This window comes from Struthio camelus, chromosome 25, assembly GCF_040807025.1.
Source record: "Struthio camelus isolate bStrCam1 chromosome 25, bStrCam1.hap1, whole genome shotgun sequence".
Lineage (NCBI taxonomy): Eukaryota > Metazoa > Chordata > Aves > Struthioniformes > Struthionidae > Struthio > Struthio camelus.
The window spans coordinates 351566-376495 of NC_090966.1; the positions used below are offsets into that span (position 1 = coordinate 351566).

Here is a 24930-nt window from a genome sequence, read left to right on the forward strand (position 1 = left end):
AAAACTTGACGGCCTGAATTTTTAAACTTTGAGAAATGTACGTTGCAGGAAGCACTACAGAAAAAAATCTGAAAAAAAAATACTTCAAAGGGAACCTAGCACGTTTTGGTCATCTGGGATATATTACTCAACTCTGAAAGGAATTTGAGATATAAGGGTTTGATAGCGCAGACAGTAAGAATAGGATTCTGCAACTCTTTACCCCTCAAATGTACAAGGAGGCAACAGTTTTCTAGTATCAAATAGTGGTCAAAATAGTGGATGAATGTTAGATGTGGGCATTATTTTGGAATATCATATCATAGCTGCCGTGTTCCCTGCCAGTTCCCTTTGACACAGGCATAACCCGCCGACACTCTGAAGGGTGAGCTATGTTTTTCCACCGGTACGCGCACGGCTGTAACTCATAGATACTTTTAAACTAGAGTCAGATTGAAGTCCAAAAATGACAAAACAGTGGAAGTAACCACTCAGATTTTGAGATTGTATACGATTATTATAAAAATCATAAGTGGATGTACTTTTGAAGGTCTCTCTCTCTCTCTCTTCCCAACCCCCAGTTTTTGGGACTGAGCTGTCCCAAAAACTGAGCTGCCAGTGAAACATTAGAGATAAGTAGGAGGGCACTTCGCTGAGGGCATACACTCAATTTCTGCCGCATCATCTTCTTGAGGAGCGAATCATGGGAGGAAGCTGTATGAAATCAGTCGATCCGGGGGGTCAGCCTTGTGAGCAGGGCAGGAATGCAGCTCTCCTCTGCTCCCCTTTAAAAGGGGACAGCAAGTGGGCTTGTAGCATCGCTTCGGGACACTCTTAAATACTGCCTCTGTGTGGCTGGCGGACACAGGCCTCGCTTTCATTGCCCGAAGTCCTGGCTCTGCTCCCGACCCAGAGACGGGCCGAGCTGCTGCGTTACAGCTCCTCTCCCTTATGCTCGGCACGTGGCGCTGCTAAGCTCATTAAAGCTGGAGCAGGGGATGTTTAAAAAAAAAGGGGGGGGGGGGAAGGAGAAAGAAACAGGAGGGCTTGGTCGTCTCAGGAACATCTGCCGCCAGATTCACGCGGCTCAGCCCCGCACCGGGCCCTGGCATAATTCACGCAGCACCCTGTGAGCGACAGCTCGGGCACACTTGCACGGAGGGGGTGATGGAGGACTACTGCTTTTAACACTCCGGCTCTCAGTCACTATAGCAACCTGGGTATTAATCATTCCATCTGATGCTTCATTTCTGCCAGCCAACCAGGGGCCGATGCAGAGCATCGAGAGACGGGTTCGTTTAGTGCCTCTTGCGACTGCAGCTCCGTGTACCCTATATAACCCCTGTGACAGCTAATGTGGCATGCGCTCCCCTTCCTGTGCCTCGCTCACATGCAGCTGCTTTAAAGTTTTTTCTCCTGCTGCTGGTGCTGGCCCTGTTCACCCTGAGCAGCAGAAGCACTCGGGCAGAGGATTTTCAGCAGGGTGTTACAATGACCTACTTTGCGCGGGGTGAGTTGACATCACGTCAAAACGCCGGCGGCTTCCTCGTACTCTGGACCACTTTGTCCAGCGGCAAAGCTGAACTAATGCTAACCACGAAGGGAGATTTCTGATGAGGAAGCCCCTACCCTACTGAATTTGTTTTTTTTCCTTTAACCACTACGTAATGATTTCTGCCTTAGTATTCACATTAGATGCACAGTTTGACTTGCCCAGTGACACCATGTGCTTTACAATTTTGCAAAAAAAAATTGAAGGAATCCAAGCACCACTGTCCGCTTCCTTCATTTGGCATTGGCCCCCTGCTCTGGCTGCGGGTATAACCTTGCTCCATCAGCACAAGACTTCTCTCCTCCTCGGTTCCTGTGACCTGGAATAGCTGTGCTTAATCCTATCTATTTCCAGATCTGATCTGAAAACCCAGATTTTTCTCCCTTGCTTCTATCATTTAAGGGGGGGGGGGGAGAAAGAGCGAGAGAAATTAGCCTTTGCTTCAGGGGATAGGAAAAAATGCCACAAAAAAGAGGTGGTATTGTGCTGTATCCTGCAGCAGCTTTTTTTTTTTCCCCTCCAGAGACCAGCAATGTTCCCGTTTGGAAACCCATTCCCATTCATCCCTATGCGAAGCAAGATTTTATCACATAGTGTCTGATAAAAGGTCACGGCTTCACAGACAAGGAGTGATATACAGGAACGAGTGATTGAGAGAGGCAGTATCACAGCTCTTCAGCCCCCAGGTCATTTCTGAAAGCTAACCATGAATTTTTATCACCAGCCAGCGCCCAGGGGTGGGGTGCGCTCAGGTTATCAAGTGCACCACATGAGCAGGAAAGACTGCCTCTCCTCGCCCAGGATCCACAACATGACAATTTAGCTGAGGGAGCTGAATCGTTCATTTAATGACAGGCTTTTAACCTAATGGTGAGAAGCCTCACCAAGGTCTCCCCTCCTGTTAAAAAAACCCGCCTCCCTCTGCACAGCCAAAACAAGAATCACTCAAACACAGCGATTTTTTCCACATGTATGCTGTGCCCCTAGGATGCCTTTTGACTGTGAAGGACACAGCAGTGAGGACAGGGCAGGTGGGATGGTATTTTCTGTGAATGCCTGACTGTGCCAGGTGCCTCCAGAAATAAAAGCTGTTTAAAACAAGTACCGGACCCTGCAGAACGAGGCAAGGAGGAAGCATTAAAGAGAGGATGACGGACAGGCCAGGGATGGGTGAGCAACAAGTCAGCATGACTCAGGGCACATATGCCTCGATTGCTCCATCGCGTTCAGGTTTTAGCTTTTTAAAACAATCGCTACTTCCTTCCTCCTTGTATTTCCTGGAAGCAATGGCACAGCCAGGAGCTTTAAGAGGAGCCCCAAGGCATCAAGCAAGTCTCTACAGGCAGGGCTTCAAAAGTGGGTCTAAATAGAAGGAAGGTTCAGAAGATAGGGGAAAAGCTAGGATGAAAAAGAAAGGGGGTGGGGTAAGAGCCTGGAGTCTTGGAAACAAAGAGAGCACAGATCACAGAAGCGATCCTAGGTCATGGATCTGCATTGCCTTTTTGGCTGCCAGCATCCCCATTTGCCCTGAGCTGAATCCCAGCTCACCATCTAAAGGATGATGCTCAAGCAGGTTCACCACCGTTCGTAGCTCGCCAGCGGCTGACACACCTTGCCCGCACCAAGCTGCCCCAGAACCAACAGTTTTTGAAGTCTTGAGAAACTTTGGCCTTTACTTCTCAACCCAGAATGGTTAAAAGATGGGAATGGCTGGTTGCTGACCCAGGATCACAGAAAAGAGAAGAAAAGAGCAGTAAGTGCAGCAGGCAATCATAAAGTGGATAAACAAGAAGGAAGTGGGGGATTGCAGAAACATCAGGAAGGAAGAGAGGAGAAGACCTGGCCTAATTTGGAAGGTGCGGTGTTGTGAACAGCCTAGGCTGCATCTTTCATAACTCAGGGCAAGTCGCTTCTGTTGACGTCTACTGCCTTGAAAAATCAGCTGCATAAAACTGTCAATGTGGGAAAGCCCAGCTGGACCGGGTACCTAGATAGCCTCTATGGCAGCGTTGATTTTCCCTCAATCACAAAACTTAAGAGTCATGAAACAAAGTCTTTCCAGTGATGCACAGCACCTAATGTCCTAATGTCCTCTCCAAGGGCCAACCACCATCAGATTTGCCCAAAGCAATGCGACCAGCTGAGCTGCCAGGAGTTCAGTATCAGCCATCGGCTCCACAGAAAGAAGAATCAAGCCAAAAATACAGCCCTATGCCTAAACAATGAAAGACAGCCTACTTTTCTACCTGTCAAGTCAAATGTTTCCTGAGACTACCAAATTTTTCCCTGTGTTTCCTTAATATTATGGACTCCTGATGCCCTACAAGACTCCAGGAAGGCTTCTAAGAACTAGAACTTACAGACATCAGGAAAATGATCTCTACGTGAGAGCAAAACAATGGGAACAATTTTTCAATGGACCTCGTGTGTTGAGGGAGGTGGGTGACCAATTCAGTTTTATTATTTCAGTAGCATTTGCTGAGATATTCCAAAGCAATCCCCATATTTCTGCTAAGTAAAGAGATCTGAAGCGCCAGTCGCAGATTATAAACAGCTGGCACCCCTGCTTCACTTTGTTCTCTCTTCTTTACTCACTGATACGTTAGCACAATTCACATAGGAAAAAAAAAGCAGCTGGCTGTGAAGAGAGACAACTATGTCTCATTTAAATAACTGACCTATTTCTGCTTTTGCTTTGCCTAACTTACTCAACAAGAAGTTTGGATTTACAGAAATAGCTGAAATAACAGCATTGAATCATGTGCAAATATTCTTCCTGTGGCCAAGCCAGCACGAAAAACAAGTGCATCAACAAAAATATTTTTTTCGCTTACAGAAATGAAAGCATTTGGAGAGGAAATGCACCGTGCTAGATTGTCTCAGAAACAGCCGATTCCCACTAGATTCAGCAGTTGCGTTTTCACGATATCACATTTCAGGGTATTTATGTGACGCTACTGAAGGGCAACGCATATGTATACACAGGCATGCGTGCATGTAAGCATTTATCATCCATTACCCAACTTGGAAACATTGCAAAATCCTATTGTCTGAACTTCTTGTTCAGTAGGAAGGGTAATTTCTTTTTGAAAATTGCCATCTCCATCCATTTTAACAGCATCACTGCCCTGTTAGACAGGCTTTTAAGAGATCCCAGCAGCACATCACAGCTTACGAAAAGGTGCGGTGCCAGGAAGGTGCAAGAGATGACTCAGAATGAAGCAGGAGAAAAGTGGCACAGGGAGGAGGAGAGCTCGACGGCTGTTCGGGACTAGCTGGCAAAGCCTTGCTAGAATAAAACCAGGTCTGTTCCAGCTCGGGCTTAGGATTCAAGCTTTGGGGCACAGACACATTACTAGGCACAGCAAACCGCTTTTAATTACTGTCTGGCACAGTTTACCTTCTCAGCTGCAAAAGAATTGATCCTTCCTCCTATCTCCCCTCGCAGCACAGGGTACACTTTTTAGTTAAATGCTATTTTCTGTTGATGAGCCTCTTGCCTTCCTATCCCCAACCTTCTGCTTCATGTAGATTGGAACTAATGCCAAAAAGCTGTAATTACTGGCACTCGCAGGCAGCACCACTGCAGCAAGGCCAGCAACGTTGCCCTTATACCTGCCGCCAAGCTCAGTCGGGGCCCTCCATGCCTTTGGGTTCTCTCCTGTCCTCCCTCAAATCCCTCACAGAAATCCTGCAAGGCCCTGTCATGGCTGCAGGGGACCAGACCTGCTGCCTTACAGGTCTCCTCAGTCTTATGCTCCTATATAAATCTCTCCAAATACAGACAAATTTGGCAAAACTGAGTTGTTCTAAGAATAAGACATGTCATCGCATGCCCTTAGGCTCCCCGTCTAACGGGGATGCTAATCACTCCACAAGGCTATGGCAAGGATGGATGAGTAACTAAAAATCTCAAGCTACATCTAATGCTATTTGGAGGTGCCAAACAGCAGCACAGTTACCACTACCATATCCATCATTTTGTAGGCAGAATTATCAATATTTTATGCTTCCATATTTCAGAGTTCAGACCAGGAGAAATCAGCAGATTTATACATGGCACTGACAAATTTGCTACATCAACCAAATACCTGCAAAGCTAAAACCATTAACAAATCGAACATCTAAGGATCAGGCACTCAGCATTAATTTATTTTGCTGCAGTCATTCCAGCTGAGCAAAATATCTTCCCCCACCCCAGTTTCTAATCAGCTTCCATCCTCCTCTGGGCTTAGCAGAGTTAAATCTTTCACATTGCTCTCTGCGAATTGAAAAATTGAGCTGCAAATGGGGGAAAAATGAATTGCAAAGCAAATGCTTCCACTAGTAATAGATTAACCCTTTGTTCCAAGGCTATCACATCATTTCAAGAGGCTTCCTATATAGTCTCTAAAGAGCCATTGCAGTGGCAAGATAAGATGCCACCACCGTGAAATAATCTCTGAGGAAAGACTCATTCCCCTGCAGTTTTGAAGGCATGCCTGCATGGGAACTAGCTTAGCAGCTCAACTGTAGAGTTACCAAAATGGCAAATGAATCTTGCATCTCAATACATAACTTGCAAGAGGACTATCTTACACTCATCTTAACTGTTTCAGATATTTATTGACCTAACAAACATGGAATATTTTTCACTCTAATTTAAAAGCTGCGTTTGAGGATCTCGTTTTTTGCAGAATAATTTTTTTTTTTTTGCACACTATAGAAGTAGCTGATAAGGGTTGTCAATAAACAAGACAAAAGCAACCTTTTTGTGAAAGAGATCTGTTCTTAATCTCATGATTCGCTCTTCCAGCATGCCATTGAGTGAACTGGTCTCCTTCCCCTTTGCAGCCATAGAGCTTCTCTTTTCTAGCTTCAGCAGCTCTATATAAAGAAAGTACCAATAAAATAGCTGACTACATCCAGGGCATTCCTTAATACAACTCAGTAGCTATGAATAAGGAGATCATGGCAGGATCATAGGGAAGTCAGGCGTGTTGCGATACTAGCATGTGGTCACTGGACCACAGAGCTTGGAAACCTCTGTTTTATACAAAACTAAAATCTCAATTAAGCCAAAAAAAGCCAAAGGATCAAAAGACCTGATAGGGTAGGTGTGACCTCTGAGAAGAGTGTTAATGCTCTTTCCTGATCTCTTCTATCTTGGCGCAGACAGATAGTGCTCTTATCAAGGCAAGGCACTTGATGACGTTCCTATTAAGCCAAGAGCTCTGTATTAAATAACGTTCTGTATTATTAGGTGAACATCTACAGCTTGTGCAAGCAATTAGGTTAGATGATTTGAAAAGTCTGCCCGACAATGAGATCAGTGAAAGCCCTCCTTAAGTAAGTCCTACATGTTTCTCCAGTGCTAAAATCCCGCCATGGACGTTGACAGCCAGCAGACTTATTCAGATCACTGGGAAACAGAGGTCACAGCACAGCCACCGGTGGCAAGCTCAGCACCACGTGGCGTGACACCTACTGTGGGCTACTTAGTGAGCTAGTCTGCAAGACACCATGAAAATGAGCTTATAAATCCACCCCTATGCTTTTGCACTGCCTCGATGGTCTCGCTTATATGCCATGAGATCAACTTCCCCACACATCATACTGTAAGCATGCCCCAGCGCCAGTGCTGGCAGGGGATGCAGACTCCCTTTAGACCAGCATTTCCCATGGGCATTGCTCACACAACCCTCTTCTGGGCATAAGTGTCTTCACCCAGCGCCTATATTCAGGGAAGAGCTAACTGTCTTTACATGCTGCAAGTAATTAGCTCTGAATCCCTGCAGTACAAGGGACAGAAACGGCTGAAATTACTGGCTGCATGCGTAAGCAGCGGTGACCGGGCGAAAGCAAGCTGCTCACAAGTAATTAACTGGTCCTTAGCTAGTGTAAGCACTTAGGTCACTAATTGGAGCTGCTTTGTACTCTTTTTCCTTCTGCCTGTCCCACAAGGACCTGAGCTGCCCCCAGTCAGTATAATTGAGGTTTATTATTTTGGAATTCCAGATTTTAAAATAAAAAGCTGTGCAATGATTTTTCAAGTCTGCCACCATCTCCTTGGAGTTCTTGGGAGGGCTGCAACCCACACTTGGAGAAGCGCTGCTGCCAAGGATGAGAGGTTCGGTCCTCGGGGAGTACTGCAGTTGAAAAAGGAACAGGACCAAGGTTTCAGGAGCCTGAGCAGCCGTTAGCCAGGAACAGTTTGGTTCCCAGCAACCCAGGCTGGATTCAGCACTTGTCAGCCTGCGCATATCTTTACAACTTTCAAAGCTGGATTTTTGATGTGCTCTTCAAATTAAAATCAATCCCCGATTCTGGCTTTATAAAGGCAGTCTTTACTGTACACACAAAAGCTCCCCAGACAAAATACTCCTCCAAATACAATACTACCCAGGGACTAGGATTGTAGACGGATGGTAGGGAGGATCCAGGGACTTCACCTGGCTTTGATCTGCTATGCAAACATCAATCCAACAGTGATAACCCCTTCAATATTCTCACGCCACGTTACGGACTCGTACATCCAAATGCTTGGTGCTATTCTGATGAAGAGTTTTGAGTGCAGACTTGGAGAGCGGCCAGCAGACAAGGCTTATCCTGCGCGTTCTGCTCCGCTCCACGGACAACTGTCCCATGCCCTTATCTCATTATCGCGTCTTCCCTTACACAAATGCTACAAGTGAACCCTAAACGCTCTAAATCTGCCCCAGAGACAACTTCCACTTGAGCAAGTGGTAACAGAAGACAAGTAACAGTCTAACACAGAACATCAATTGGCAACACCACGGCCAGCAACTCACAAACCCGTCTCTGGAGAACACCACAGTAGGTGCCCAGAAGTCCAATGCTAGTTAGAACAGCTGTTACTGTTATTAATATGTTCTAGGCTGGTTAACTTGCATGCTTTTATAACCCCCAAATATATGTTTGACAGGCACACAGCTTCCTCTTGGCTCTCTGCAAAAATACATGTAAGCACCAGGGAGGACTAGAAAGCACAATTTGTTCAAAGCAACAAAAATAAAAACCCCTTTACGCACAGTGGAAGAGAAGCTGGTTGCTTTTCAGCACTAACTGAAAAATATCCTGAAGCAGATAGGGAATCAGTGTGCAATAAGCTGCTGTAGGTGATTTGCAGCAGGAGACAAGGGCGCATCGGGAGCTGCCATGCAGTGCTCTATTATACGGACCACAAGTTTCACTTTAGTTCTCACCATCATTTAACAGACTCTCTGAAGAACAGTAAGGATGCAATTAGTTTGTGTTGGCTTATTAGTCACTGTTTTCACTGCTGAAAACATCTGTGCACTCTTCCTATTAGGGCAAGAGCCACCTTCATGGTCTTTCTTGCTCCGTTGCAAAATCCCTGACCTTCCCTATTGATTAGTGCTTCCCCAGTGAGTTTGACAGAGCAACTTGAGTCTCCCTTTCTGCAGATGTTTACCAGGGGGGAAACGGGTCAAACTGTAAACCAGCCAGTATTTCCCCCCCCAGGCTGCACGCACTTGCTCCGCATCCTCTTTTGCAGAGGAAACCACAGCCTCGCTATAGACTAGCATGGCCACAAGCTCGCAAGTCAGCTCTCCCACTTTCAAATAACTATGCTATTTATATGTTTCTCTTAAGTGGGGAGCACTATGGATACTTGACACTAATATTAGCTCTTCTGACTATTACAAACAGGCCGCTTGTTTCTATCTGCATGTTCAGAACGAAGAGCCAAAAGGCAAGCAATGGGCTGCAGCCTGACCATGAACGTAACAATGGCTTCAGAAGGGTTTCTCCACAAATTTCACCTTATTGCCTATATGCAAGGGCCAGAGCAGGAAGGGAAAAAAAAAAAAAACCCTACAGTGATTTCAGACTTGCCTTGTGTCATATCTAAAATTGTCAACAGCCCAATTGGGCTGGTATTTGTCCGTGCTCCCCTGTTCTCCCAGGGCAGCAAGAAAGCTAGCAATGCCTCTCCAGCCTTTTCAATGCACTTTTTATTCACTGGCTACAGGTTATCTTCCCAGCTCTGGAGGACTGAGAAGTTTCTGCAGCCCATCGATACCGTTCAGCTGGGCAGACAGGCTGTTATCGACGGGACCGCACCAGCCACCCAAGGTTGAACATGCCCATCGCTCCCGTCACACTCCCAGCCTCATCTGCCCTAGAAAGCAAGAGGCACCGCAGCTAGGTCTGGTCCCCGCAGACCTGCACTCTCACAGACTCACTGCCTGTTTTTTCCAATGGGGCCCCCAAATAAAGAGACTCATGGAGCAATTTAGGCTGGGAGGGAACTCTGAAGGCCAGCAGGTCCAACCCCCCAGTCAAAGTGGGGCCAACTTTAAAATTAGAACCAACTTTAGGACTAGATAACAAGAAAATCCTAGCATATTAGGTAGTTTGGGGAGGCTGCTCAGGGCCGGTCACCCCATGATCAGCACTAGTTAAAAGCCTCCCGGCCTCAGAAAAAAGCAGCTTGTGAAAAGCAAAGTCACTCTCCACTAGATGCCACTTGACAACCTTTGGGGACAAGGAGGCACTGATCCTAGTACAGATGCATTTAAGATTTTCCTAGGGGCTTGCAGGCACCGGACTGCGACGCATCCACAGCCTGCAAGATCCAGGAATGAATGAGCCACAAGCGGGTCAAAAAACCTTCTGGGACACAGGATAGAGCCACAGCTAGTTCCAAAGGGGGAAGAGCTTCCCATATCTCCAGACCTGGTGGCTGTGGCAGAATAAAAAGCAGCAGACTGAAAAATGGAAGGAATCGCTGGATTTCAGAGAAGAGAAGACTGAGAGGCGATCTCATCAATGTCTACGAGTATCTGAAAGGGGGGGGGGTGTCAAGAGGATGAGGCCAGTCTCTTCTCCGTGGTGTCCAGTGACAGGACAAGAGGCAACGAACTGAAACACAGGAAGTTCCATCTGAACCTGAGGAAAAACTTCTTTCCTGGGAGGGTGACAGAGCACTGGAGCAGGTTGCCCAGAGAGGTAGTGGAGTCTCCTTCACTGGAGATATTCAAAACCCGTCTGGACGCGATCCTGGGCAACGTGCTCTGGAGGCCCCTGCTTGAGCAGGGAGGTTGGACTAGATGATCTCCAGAGGTCCCTTCCAACCTCGGCCATTCTGTGATTTACTGCTGGGACGAGGCAGCCACCGCGGCGCTCTTCAGCAGTCATGTCTCCCAAAGCAGGACCACGTGCTCATGTCGCCCTTGCAGAGGGGGACATCCGAGCAGTTTCGAACCCGTGGGCTGACCCTCGGGCTTTGCCACAAGCTGGGGAAAAGCCAGTGCCGCTGACACCTCAAAGGTTAGCCCTGGGGGCTGAGTGCCGGAACAGAGGTGCCTTCCTTTGCTTCAATGCCTTCATATCTCCTCCTCAGCTGCATGATCTCAAGGAGATGGGAAAAAGAAAGCTGAGGATGAGCTGTCAGCTGCTGCCTGTCGGCACAAGGACACAGACAAAAGGAGAGGAGGCTGTTGGGCTATTTCAGGCTACCTCCTCCTTCAGTCCAAGTGGGGAGGATTTTACCTCTCCAGCACTGATAGCTCTGTAGGAGGGATTTAAAGACAACTTACACCAAAAGGAGCATTAAAATCTAAATTAAACCAAAGCCTAGTGAGTACTCGCCGTTTCGACTGTTCTCCAAAATCCAGAATAGCGCATCCCATTTGCCAGAGATTTACTGCTGTTTTTCTACCACTCAACTAAAATAAAACAAAAATGCCGTTTTTTTTTAAAATTATATAGGTATGCAAAAAAGCTCCATTGACAATAAGCTTACAGCATGATTCCTTAACTACACAGTGATGGAATAACTTCAAATTGAAAGACTTTTGAAGTGCTGTGATTAGTTCAATTGCTACATAAACAGTTTGACTTGGGGAAATCACCGGCAGCTCACAAAGCATTAACAAAAATAATTAAGAAGTGTTGGCGGTTTTCAAGTTATATTTACAAACTAAATTCAGACAAAACACATCCAGCTGAAATTACCTTCTCTAATTCTTTTAGTCTTTCTATTTTCAATTTGGGGAAAAATAAAACAAAACAAAACCTAAAATAACCAGCATATACTTTCAAGGTTAATTCTAATCACCTGAGCCAAAACCCAGAACACATTGATTAGAAATGAAAAAGGGATTGCAAACACTACAAGACAGAACTCAGTTCGTGTGCGACTCCCGTGAGGAAAGCTGCCTCAGCTGAAGTCCATGCTTTGGTAAATCAAGTGAGACAATCCAAAAAAAACCTCTCCCAACCTTTGAGCTTTTAAAACCCCCAAATAGCCCATCCCCTTGTGCCATTAGCTGTGAGGAATTAACACTCGGATACCTAAACTTCTGCATTAATGAAAAGGAAAGCTATCAGGAAGGGAAAGCTTATGACATCTGCCCACTTTAACCTCACTGTCAAACCCGACCTATTTCTAATCTTGGCATGTGACTTCAGTTTCTATCCACAGGACTTTCCTAGGCTTTTATACCTGAATTAAAGAGCCAGTTAATTACCTGCAGTGCCAAATTTCTATCACAACCAACCTGCCTCTTAAATGACTCTTCTATAAACTGATAGATTCACCTTATCAGCTGGTAGTTGTAGTCTGTTTTGCTGCATTCAGATCATTCTTGTGATTTTTGTGAAAAGACTTCCAGCACGTCATTTTCTGTGTAAAGTGATGGACAGCAGAACTGAGTATCACCACTTTCAGGTAATGAGTGCCTCAATGTGAATAAATACTCTGCTTTTAAAGTCCTCCCTCTCCTAAAGAAATATAAGGCATTTCCTTGGCAGTATTGTCAGGAGATTGGTTTTTGCATCCTTGTGTTTCTCTTTGAATGAGATTATCAGGGACAAAATTATTAGGCATCTTCACAGCATCCTCTCTCTGAACATATCCAACTGGATACTTTGCCTAACTGCTCTCAGTTTTGATGCTGGCAGCATCGCTTTGGTTTATCTTGGTGCAAAGTGTAATGTTTCTAGGAGATGGGGCAGCAAGTTCTATTTAATATCCGCCTGCAAAGCTGGAAAGAGTTTCAGGATTACTGCCAGAGAGTCCCTGAGAGATTCCCTCTAGGCTTCTCAAACCCTAATTTGAGCAGGTTTAGAGCTTCCAAAGAAATCAGCCTGAGAACAAGTCAGGAGCTGTAACACTGATTTTGTAAGGCATTATCTGTGCTTTGGTTTTGAGGAGCCAAAGCTTCAGAAGAGGCCATTTACTGAGGCCAACTAAGCCGTGAAGTCTTTGCTTGAAATACAGGAAGTTTTTATTTCCTTAGCTGTGACCTCAGTGCCAGCGCTTGCTGAATCACCTTGCCCACAGCTCCTCAACACCCAAAGCAGAGTGCCGGCTGGGGCTGAGGCACAAGCAGATTACTTGAATCCAGCGGCTGCAGGATGGGCAACACGTGCCAGGATAAAACAGGCCAGGGGAAGGATCCCCAGCAGTTTTCATCCATCTTGGCACAAGCCTTTCCAACCAGGAAGCTGATTTTCCCTGCAGTCTGCTGAGCACTCCCAGAACTTACGTCCGCAGACGCCACTGGAGAGTCAGCTTTGCCCGAGACCTCGAGAAAGGGAGAAGCAATCACCTATTCTTTTCTTGCTTGTCCTGCTGTCGATTCACAGCCCTGGGAGCTAAGGGGGCTGCTTTCAGTTTTTCATCTGATTTTCACGTAGAAGAAAACTGACCTGAAAAAGTCAATGCATCCAGAAAAAAATTTAGCTGGAAATTAAAATTGTGAGAACTCAGTTCTGAAGGAGCCCAAGAGTCCACTGCTGTAATTCTGGAGGCAAGGATTCTGGAGGGATCTCTCCAACACGCAGCTTCACAGCCAAACCCTACAGCAGATGGTTCTCCAGACGTGTCTCAAGCGGTCCTGACACTTCTATTTTCAATGAGGGGATGCCGAAGGAATAAGTCATAAGGGAAAGTCTAGAAGTTTGATTTCAGAGCTTTAACTTTTGTTTGAAAAGAGCAGCAGCAAAAGAAAAGAAAAAATAAAAAGCACAGCCCCAAACTTTATGCTGTTCATGGTCAGCAGGTTTTCCCCTTCTTTTCTAACTTGCTGGAAAGTGCCTGTACCACAAAAGCTGCACTGATTGCGCTGATCAGGTTGCATTGTTGTTTTGCTCCGTCTTTGCCAGGCTCAAAACTCCACCTGGAAGTCTTGCACCATTTTCAAATCACATCACCCAAAAGATACCACTTAGTTATCTAAGAAACTAGATTGTACAAAGACACTGAAAAATAACCATTTCCTAGACACGCTGCTCCTAGCGACCAGTGTGGGGAGAGGGGTCATTGCTAGCCTTTATTTTTGTCTGGCTTACACCAATTCTGATGATCACAACTTAACACTTGCTACATTAAATGCAGACAATCTATTGCTGTATTATGCTTCGGTTCAAACATCCAGGTCAGATTTCACGAGCCAAGGTTGCTCTGTAAGTGTCGCCCACAGCAGCCTCAGCTCCCTGGGGAATTAACGTGAGGATATCTGTAATCGTCCATGCGGGTTTACATTGCACAAGGGAAAAGGAAAAGAAAACAGCAGACCTTGCTGTATGCCACGTAGCAGAGCTACTGCTGCCAAATCAAATTCAACTTGGGTACCCTGCCTGTACTTTTAGGTAAATGCGACACACGGTCTGTTTTTCTTTCCAGCAGCGTGAATTCTGGAAATTTAAAAACAAAAATACGAAATCGGTTTCAGCCTTTCCTGACCTACCAGCTGAAATTAGCTCTGAGCACCAGACCTCCCTGCTTTCACGCATGTAATATTTTGGGAAGGGGGAGAGTAGGAAAACACTTCCTCTGGGAAGCTGAAGATGTCATGTTTTTGTTTTGTCCAGCTGACCTTAAGTTGCAGCCATAAATGGACATTCAGTCAGGTGCATATAATCATGCAAGATATTGCTAAGCAAATGCCTTAATATCCAAGATAATCTACTTTGCATTCTTAATCTGTCCTCTAATTAAAATAGCCCCGGCAGGTAACCAAGTAGATTTTAGCCATCATTAGTAACAACTGATGTATCATCCATTTTGCAGGTATACTTGGAGGTGTCATTTTGCTCTAAAATAGCAAGGTATGATGGGATGACACATGGTTTTCTTCCCTCAAAGGTTAAGCCTAGACAACGTGGCCAAAGCTGAACACCTGGGGAAAGTCACGGGCAACACCACTGCCAAACGTATCAACTGGGAAAAACTGGGAGGCAGATAGACCCTGTGCTCCCCAAAGCCACCTCAGAAAATATATTCCTTAAACCAGTTAGAGTGCGCTGGGACAGTTCAACTGAAATCTTTTGCTGAAAAAAAATCCGAAGCCAAATTATGCAACCAGACCAATGACGGGGCAGGGGAGGATAACTTGACTGCTATCCAAAAGAAGAGGAGGAGAACAAGAGAATTTAACATAACCTTGGGCAGGATGGGACACTTTGCTGGGGAAGTGCATTCCACCAAGAGATTTTTTTTGGCAAGGGCCTTTCACAAAGGCTATCCTGGCTATTTACTCAAGCAGCCCGGCCTGACCAGCACTACCTGTCCTGCCTTGCGGGAGTGCACGTGACTCGCTGCAACTCACAACGCCAGCGTTGCAAAGGAGAATCCCAATGCAGCCGAAGCGCGTCACGTCTCTGTTGACACACATAGCACTTGCTTTCATCTCAACCCGTGGTTTCGCTCATGGGTCACATCAAGCATGCCAAGCTAATTGAAGGGACAGAGAAGATTATGGAAGAAAAACGCAGTATTTGGCCAGGCCTGAAAAACACAGGCCTATCTTTTCGCAGGTGGGAAAATACTGCAGACAGATAAGGCAGCAGACAGGAGGAAAAAGTGACAGGACAATAAAAACGTAACGTGGACTGTATAAAAATGCATTTTGATTTACATCAAAGCAGCAACTTCCCCTTACTAATAACTGATACTGCAATGTATGCAAACACAGAGCTTGCACTTATTTCTTCTCTCAAACCTTCAATGAAGACATAACATGAGGGAAGCCAGCGAATACTCTGCGTTTCCACACCAAATTATTACAAAGACCTAGACACTGTGGAAGCAACGACATGGGAGCAAAGCATTTTCACCTTACAGTTTAAAAATGCAAGCGAAAAAGGAGAAATACTCTTATTGAAACCTACTTGTCCAGCATTTTCTGCTGTGATAAGTTATTAGAGGGCTGCGAGCGCTCTTGGTACGAGCCCACCCTGCTGTGACATATATTAAAGCCCTCTGACATCTGAGAAGTGGGTACATTCACAATTTACCCATTCAGATGCGCAGAATGTAAAATTTTTGAATGAAATTCTTCGAGTCTTAAGTCTGAAGTGAAAAAAAAAGCCAATTAAATAGACTTCAAAGTATTTATCCTGTCTTAGCTTAAATCACTGTTTTAATAATAGGTTTGTTTGCCAAGAGGTTAATAGCTCCAGCAAAGCATCTAAAACGTACAAGATGATATAAGTTCTTGCATGAGCCTTACAAAATCCAACCCACTTTCTAATAATAAACTTGTTTCAGGCTTTCATTTTCTAAATTGTACATGTACTTTGGAGAGAGACTTTCTTGACTCTGCTGCATAATGAAAGATTCCAATAAATCTTGTCCAACCAGACAAACAGAGCTAAATTTTAATTTTACTTCTAAATTGCAGTTAAATGCTCCAGTGGATGTACTTTTCTATAACTGCGCATAACTAAGGTGGAGGAGTTTGCTTATTATTAACAAGACAGTGTTATTGTCCCAATGTTTTAAAACACTTGGTTGAGAAGTGCGCTATAAAAATTTCACCTTTATATATGCACAAATATGTTAGTCTTCCCTTCTCTAGCTCTGGTCAGTGAGGGAGAGAGAAATATTACGGAGAAAAGGAGAGAAATGTTACAATAATCGGCAAGGACACTTGAACCATGCAGCAAGGCTCAGGATGGAAAAAATCATCATTCTATCCGTGATGCATCACCTGGCTGCACAGATTTACAGTCGCGTCTCGAGCTTGGCAACAGAGTTGGAAAAGTAAGATGATTTTTGTTAAAAAAAAAAAAAAAAAAAAACCACTGCAAAAGAAAACCAAATTAATTTGCGGTGGCTTCACAAATTAGGCTTTTTGGTGCTCTTTTCCCCTTTTGGCACAGCCTGAAGAAGCTCCATCAGCTCACTGCAGCTGCGCATGACGAGGGGGAGTTTGCAGAGCACTGAGTAATGTTTGTGGCAAGGGTTTCTCTTTGGCGCAGCCTACTGAAGCACGCTGTGCTAAAAATAAGAGCAAATGCCCTCCCTTGCAACCCACAGAAAGGCAGGCGGGTTACCTACACAGCCCTCCTCCTCCCTGCACTGAGCGGGGGGGGGGGGGGGGATCGGAATCGACCTCTTGGGTGGAAAAAGGGGCAGCGTGACCCCATCTCTCCCTGCCTCCAAGTGCTGTGTAGGGAGAGCCCCGCCACCGGTGGCAGGAGCTTTGGCAAGGCCACCGCAGCAGAGCCATTTTCGCAGTGGCTTTTAGGAGACAGGGATGAACTCATTAAATCACAGCAAGTCACTGAGCTGCAGTCGCCATGGGAACCAGTCCCCATGCAGGGATGCTCGCTGCCGCAAGACCGCACCAGTCCCATAATTCCCAGCACCCCCCACTTGCCGTTGCCACCAAGCACAGCCAAGCTGCACCGCCAGGTGTACAAAGGAACCCCATTTTCCCCCGTTAAACAGAGGCAGCCGCATGCACATCTGTATTTCCAGCCAATACTTTATCACTCTCCCCCACCCCATCACCCTTTCCCAGCCCGTCGTTACTGGCTCGCTTCCAGAGGGTTCCTAGAAAGGTGGAAACAAAAGATACCCTGTAGCCATGTAACGAGGATACGCGCACAAAGTATTAGCTTCCCTTGGCCTTCCCCTGCACGGTGCGGGTGATGCGGCAGGATCCCCTCCTAGCGCGGGGCCAAGGCAATTCTGCCTTGCTCCAAAGGCACACGCCAGCCAGCTGATCCGGCAGCCCTTTCGGAGAAAAATATTCCTTTCTCAGCTTTAGCTAGCATGCGCCGAAGCACTGTGCTGCCAGAGTGAGCAAAACAGATTAAAACATCAATTAACGAGATGGAGACTTGAAAAAAATCCACCTGAATTCAGTGAAGGGTGCCATATATCGTCATCTAAATTAAACTGAATACGCCAATAACTGCAGTGGGCTGCATCAGACATATCAACGTAGTACTGCCGACACAGCACTCAGGTAGAAAGGATAAGTGCTACAGTGCTTCGGCTAAAAAGGCGACCCAGGGAGGCAGGTAGGCTGCTCGCAGGACCCTATCAGTGTCTTACCAGGCATCCACGCAGCTAAGCTGCTGCCGTCACGCTGAGCTAAGGCTATGAAATGATTGCTCAATGCAAGATATTAAGAGCAAATCCAAAGTGTAAGTTCTACTAACTGGTTGCAATAGGCTGCACCGTTACAAATGCAAGACGTCACTAACGTTATGCTGCTTTACAGAGAAAGAACTCAGGTAAGATTAGTAATAGTGTTCAAGTAAACGCCAGCATCCTGTTGACTAGATCATAAGAGTTTATGATCGTATCATCTCCAGTGTTGGGATCAGTTAAGTCAGCACTACCGTATGAGGAGGAAGCGAAGTATTTGCATAAGTTAAAAATTTTATACTTTAACATGCAAGGATATCAAACTGTGGTACGCCTCCACCATCACCTTCCTCAGCAAGGAAACATCCTCTCTGCTGTATCATTTCTATTTGTGTTCTAAATCACCATGCCTGAGTCATGGGAGAACAGAACAGCCTTTCTTTGCAGATATATTTTCCCAACACATGCAGTTACAGAACGTGCTCTACTCCCTAAGCTCTCCACATAATCTTTTCCTTTCTAGCATCATTAAAAATAAGTCAGGAGTTACAATTAAGACACCCTCAAGCATAATTCTTCATTTCAGCACTACAGTCAGACCTTGACCTCTAATTCCTGCCCATCTCTAGAGCTAAGTCGACACCGTGTAGCAAAACCAAACACAGGATGTGGACACTGTCAGCAGCCCGCAATGAAAACAATACGCCAGAAGTGCTATTTCTCTTTGGAAGCAGATTTTAAAAGTTGACGCGGCACGGCTTTCACACGCTGCTTTTCCCATGCTGGCAAAGGCCCTTTCCAAGCTAAACACGGGCGCTGAAAGGCAGCCTGCCAGCAAGGGCAGTGCAAAAGGCCTCAGTTGCCCCCAGCTTTTTCTGCAGGCAGCATTTTTGGCACTAAACATTCCTGGGGTCAGCCTTGCAGCAAAGCATTGCTTACAGCACGTGCAGAAACGCTGCGGGCCGTTTTGTGGGCAAATGCTGCCGCTTGGCTGCTGTGCTAAGGCTTCCCGATATATCTGTGCCTCTCACCTAGTTCCTGGTAGTGGATACTTTTAAAAATGAATACTTAAACACCTTGAAAGCAGATGATTGATTCTTGGGTCAGGTACATGTATTAGCTTGTATGTTATTCCAGCAGCAGATGGAGAAAGCATGCCTTTTCTGTTCCAAAGGCCTAGCCTAGGCCATCTACCCCACTTCGAGATGCAATAACAAATAAATAGCAATAATTGAAAGAAGCTACTTTTCTAGCCTTTCCTGCCTGTACTGGCAGGATGTTGCTGATGCCACTTTACTGAACCAGCTCTTCGAGATAAAAGCTGCAGCTCATGTGTGCCCCAGTTTCTTGCTCAGTAGCACAAAACCTGGAGCTGTCGATTTTAATTACTTCTGATTTAGCTGTCCTTCAGAGGAGCTTTCCTGAACCGCTGCTTCTCAGACAGACTGTGGTGCTGACTCTTTTCCAAGCTGCTGAAGAAGTGTCCAAGGATTTTAGGGTATCACAGTCTCTCTCCACATCCATTGTTTCCCCAGATAAAAGATTTTCTGCTCGTTTTACTTCTCCTCCCTCCCCACTTCCTCATTTTCACACAGTTTCTAGCCTCGTCTGAAGACCACGTTACACTAAAGAAAATGACTAAAATTTAGCCAAGGTCAGCATATTTTTTTCTATGTTTATCACTGCTGCATGTAATTGCCTGCATCACAAGGATCAACGAGATGAAGTGGGGAATCTACTAGGCAGCAAACAAGTGCCAATATAATTTGATGGTTGCCTTTTCCTGCTTGCTGCTTTACGCTCATTAACCCAATTCCTTTGAACTCAAGGAAGAGATGCAATAGCGCATTGTTGGCAACAAACCTCCCAGGGATGCCAAAAGGGATAAGAGAGCGCTGGGCAAGCTGGAGAGAGCCTCAGCCGGCAACGTCAGGATTCCCCCAGCCTTTGCACGGGCAAACGAAGCAAAACTCGGGGAATGTCGGCTGTAGGCCTGTCTGGCGAAGGGGCTGCTGACGAAGCGAACCATGGCCGAACTCTTCATTGCAGGCGCTCTGTCTCTCGCATCTCTTTTCCTTGCAGATGAGAGATTATGAATTTAAATTAATTTACTGATATTTCATATTACCCACGTTAGAGGGCAATAACGATAATGCCTTTTTCAAAAATATTTTCTAAAGAATTTAAGATGCACGCGGATGATCAGGAAACCAAACTGATGATAAAACCGTCCTGTGTCTCAGCAAAAAAAACAAACAGGATTAGGCATTGATCTTTGAGTTCAAGACAGGCAAGTATTACTTCATAGGGTATCATGGGATGAAAGCTGACAGCAGCTCACCCACTATGATAAAATGCCACTGTTTCAGGGATGCCAATTGGGAAGGGGCATAAGGGGAGCATGTGGATGGATAAAGCGTTTTGCCTTTCAACTATTCTGCAGGTAAAAAAAAGCTCTTATTTCCCTTTTTGGAATTTCACTACTTGGAAATTCAGCAGACAGTACTATGCATAATCACATGTGCATAGCTGTGGGCTGAAAACAACCAAATCTCCTCCTCATCATCACTGGCGGCAACGCCCACTGACGTCCATGTGTTTGGTTCAGCTGATGCCGCCCCTAAGCAATCCAACTCATTTGCAGTACAGATGCCTCCAAAGCTGGCAAAAGGGCAGCTACACATCAGGGATCTAATTTGCTTTGTCTTCACCTTCATTTCATCACCTACTACCTCTCCCCGGGCTTGTCATCTTTGTTTAAAACTTTATCTAGCCCCTGCTTAGACATTCAGGTGTGCTACATTTATGGGAATATGCGACTTGGGACTTTATGCATATTTAGAGATATTCCAGCTGGGCAAGTACCTTGAAAAAGCAATTCTGAGCAGGTTGGAAAAGCAGCAATGAGGATGACAGAGGTGCAGATGAAACAACAAAACGAAGCTCACTTGCCCTTTCTGTAGTGTCTGGGTGAAGCACAGTATGCCTCGAAGGAGACAGGGTGAACGCGTCATCCTAAGCAAAGCTATGGCGGAAGATCCTTCACTAACTGGCTACACGATGAAACCCACCCACCTTCTCAACCTGTCTACACCCAAAATAATTTCCATTTTAATTATACCTGTTTAGGTAAACCAGTGCATTCATTTCAGTAAGGCCTAAGGCTAAACAGAAATTTTCTCAGCAATAGCTCTCAGCCAGAGGTGTGAAGATAAATGAATAGTGATTGACACAGTGCTGATAAAATCCTTTTTGTGCAGACACAGCTGTACTGGAAGGGCTTTTCCAAGCTTGGGGGGGTGGATTGCAATGTCCAAAACAGTTGTCCTCATAGACAAAGGCCCCAAAGCAGCGAGAGTTGGACGCTGTCCCCATCGCCAAGGCATGCAAATCCTCAGCTCCACAAAGCTTCGGCTGTTCACCTCCCCTAATATTCATACCTGCTTCCTCTAAGTCATTCAAACTCCTAAGCCTGGATGCTGAAGTTCCCAAGGCAGGTAGGTTCACACACCCCGAGAAATAGAGATGCATGTGCTGTAAGTGACAGAATATTTGAAGGAGAGAGAAAATTATGTAGCAACCCAAAACCTACTGGACAGGAATTCAGTTTGACCTGCCACAATTTGCCATGAGGCTGCCCTGGAAGGAGTGAGGACATGTGCAGGCAACTCCAATTAGACGGGCTAAGAATCAAATGGGAGCAGGACTTTGCAGCTGAGATTTGCGCTCAGGACTGCTTTGGAAAGGAGCTGACATTTTCACAGGAAAGTAAAGAACTTTCCCCTGGAGGTTTATGGTTAAAAATAAGCTCTTGGTAAGAATCACAAGGGTGCTGTATACGCTTTCCTTCCCAAATTCCCCTACTCCGACATTTGACAACTGGCTGGCTTGAATGAGAAAATGCAATTTTGCGCTTTGAAAAAAAAAGTCATATTTTGCCTGTTTACCAAGCTTACACAATCTTGCTGCCTGTCCATCTGTCAGCCCCCACTCCACCCCCAAACTTGACAGAAAAAGAGAAAGCAAAAAAAAAAAACAAAAAAAACCCCCACCAAGTTCCTACAGGTCAGTGAAAAATTAACAGCCAGTGATATCCAAACAGATACTTCAGTAAAGGAAAAGCAAGTCAAACTTGGCCCTTCCATGTTCTTGCTGGCTGGCTGCTGTCAAACAGCCCATCTAATCCTCCAGACTGGCCATGGCATGCACTGTCTCTTGTTTTGGAGGTGTCATGGACAGAGAGAGGAGGAATCAGCTGTTACATCAACAGTGACAGCATTTTAGAAGCAAAGGACCCAATCCATAGGCAATATGGTTTTATTTGTGCCACTGCTGATGGAACAGCAATGGGAGCGGTGCCAGTGTCTGCTAAAAGCATAGCCTGCCATAAGTAGAAAAACGAATGCAACATTCATCTGTAACATCTTTCTTGAGTTTATGTCTTAATCCCTTCCCTCCATCCTATTCACAAGCCATCTCTTCCCCAGGACGGACGGTACTTTTGTTCTGGGTTAATGAGCTCTGATAATGCAGGCTGGAGAGCCATGTTTGGTGGTGAGGATGCAAGTCAGAAGTCGCTTGAATTCCCGAGGATCCACCAATACAGGACCAGACAGCTGAGCCCCCCCCAGCTCAGGTGCTCCATGACTGGGCTTACTTGGGTACCAAGAGGGGTTTTGCGTGTCCCTGTATGGGAGGCTGTCCCAGAGCAGCTCAGTAACCTTCCCTTAGTAAACTGTGCAGCATGCATTAATGCTTGAGGTACCTCCTTACGAAAATGGTTTTAAGCTGACTTATACAGGAAGAAAAACTCTGGCTAACTTTAACACTCCAAGGCAATGGGCAAAGGATCACTAACCAGTACTTTTTAAGAATTTCCTTCCAAATTAGTGGTCAGGTTTGCATTGGGCTGCATTTGGGTGAATTCAACCAACCCTAAGGAAGTTAACCCTTCAGGGAAAGCTCTCCCCCAGCTTAGAAGCCAGGTTGACAGGTACACAGCTCTTACCTAGCTCTTTTTCTAAGTCTTTCTAAAAAAAATCCCCGAAAACCAAACCACAACCACCACCCAGCAAACCAGGCCAGTGTTGGCCACCCTGCCCTGTCACACACTATGCTTAGCTATACCTACTAGCATACAGCAAAGCAAATACCTTGCTATTAACTACAGGGGACATCTGATCATTACTGACAAAGGACTAGATGAAGGCTCTAAAATCCCAGAGAGCTTATAAAGAGCGAGCAATCAGAATTAACATCGGTGTTCAGATATTCATTAATTTTGCTTTTCTCAACATACATATGAACCAAACATCTTTAAAGCTACACCTCTCTTTATAAGTGGCTCTGGGGAAGATGAGAAACAACTCAGGCCTGGCAGTCACAGCCAAAAGAGGTGGTAATAGAGTTTTGGTTTGAACCTGAAAGTAATTAATCATACCAGATGTCTCAAATGTCATAACTACAAAACACTTCCAATTTACCTAATGTAAACATGTGGTAACAGCCTAGACAAAAATAGCAGTGATGACCTTCCCGTTTGCCTTATCATCTGCATTGAGGCGTCCCAAAGCTTGCACCCCACCAAATCTGCTCACAGGCACTAATGAGCTCCTGGCTCTGTGTCAGATTGTGCATGGGTGCAAAAAACATCAACCTCTGCCTGGTCCTCTTGCACGTCCCCACCTTGCCCAGCCTCACCTCTGGTCTCACTTCCCTGCAGGACGTGCAGGTCTCAACACACCACCACTGCCGGGGGCCTGGAGAGATGGATTTTCCTGCTGAGCTGCCTCCACCGGCAGTCTGCTGGGGTAACTGCTTCCATAGAAGTGCTTTTTTTTCCGGCTCAGTGTGCACACAAGAAAAACAGAGTTGATGCCCCCAGTGCAGAAGGGAGTCATCAGCACTAATCGTTGCCAGTGCAATTACTCATCTACACAACCTACAGCTGCAGTAGCTATATCCACACAAGTGGGAGCTTATTCACTGTCAAACATGATGTGACATACCCCTAACATCCACCGTTTGCAAATGTGTATATCAGTATGGCATACGGTTAAGCTAGGCACTTAAGTTCCACTAAATCAAGCTTTAGTCCCACTACGGTGTGAGCACTGGACTGTCCTAAGCTTTCTTTTAAGCATACTCCTTCCTCTGAGCTGTTTTTTTCTGCCCTGTTCTGAGCTCGCCCACATATGCCGTGTTTCTTTGTCTTGCCATTCATGGCTTCGCCTAGCCAATTTGCAAGATACAGTACCAGTGGAACTGTAGGAGAGGCACAAGAGGACTATTAACATTCAAAAATCTTTGTGTAAATCCTTATTATAAAGCAAATTAATGCCAGTCTGAGCCAAACTCAACACAGACCAGCAGCTGGGCATCTGCGCATGGCTCCAAACTGCAAGCATACAACTGAAGCAAATGCAAGTAGCTGATGAAAGTTTGGGGAAATCCTACCTCCACCTCACCTCCCCCAAAATAGCGTTACTTAAAACTAGTCAAGACATCCTCTGCTCAGATTTAAAGACGGATGCTAGGATTCAGTTCCTAAATGCAGGCATCTACTACTACTTTAGACACCCTGGGGTACATCCCCTTGCCTCAAGCTGCCTCTCCAGAAAGGTACAAGTCTCCTTTAGATCCTGTATCCTACCTACCAGCCCCATGGAGATCTCTGACATATCACAGCACATTTAAAATACTACTGAAGACCTATGATTAGGCAACCCAATTCCACTGCTGTCTACCAGCTCAAACTAATGCAATAATCTCATTTAAAGCTTCAGTCAAGACACAACAGCACGTGCTATGGTGGGGATGGCACCTTCTGTTGACTAATTGTGGAAAACGTAAGATCCTCTCCTGCATCACCCTCAAACTGACACGCTTGACAAGGCAAAACAGAACACTTGTTTGCTCTCGATGTGACAGCTTTATGATTAAGTGTTCTACTCACCCATTTTCCCCTCTTCAAGTGTTCCTGGGAGGAAGTGATACTGCTCAGCTTTGGTTCAGGAATGCCAAGCTACTAACATCAACCTCC

The 24930-nt window shown here is 45.6% G+C and overlaps 1 protein-coding gene across 5 annotated transcripts in view; it reads right to left on the reverse strand.

Moving 5' to 3' along the window:
• Positions 1-24930, reverse strand: part of MYO1D (myosin ID) — a 157860-nt gene that overhangs the window by 12954 nt on the left and 119976 nt on the right. For 2 of the 5 annotated variants that reach the window (XM_068918998.1, XM_068919004.1), the window contains exon 22: positions 19678-19963. The exons of the other annotated variants lie outside the window; for them this stretch is intronic. In XM_068918998.1, the coding sequence (XP_068775099.1) occupies positions 19693-19963 (271 nt within the window). In that variant the 3' untranslated portion in view covers positions 19678-19692. Of the gene's footprint in view, positions 1-19677; positions 19964-24930 lie in introns of those variants that run through there. 5 annotated transcript variants of the gene reach the window in all.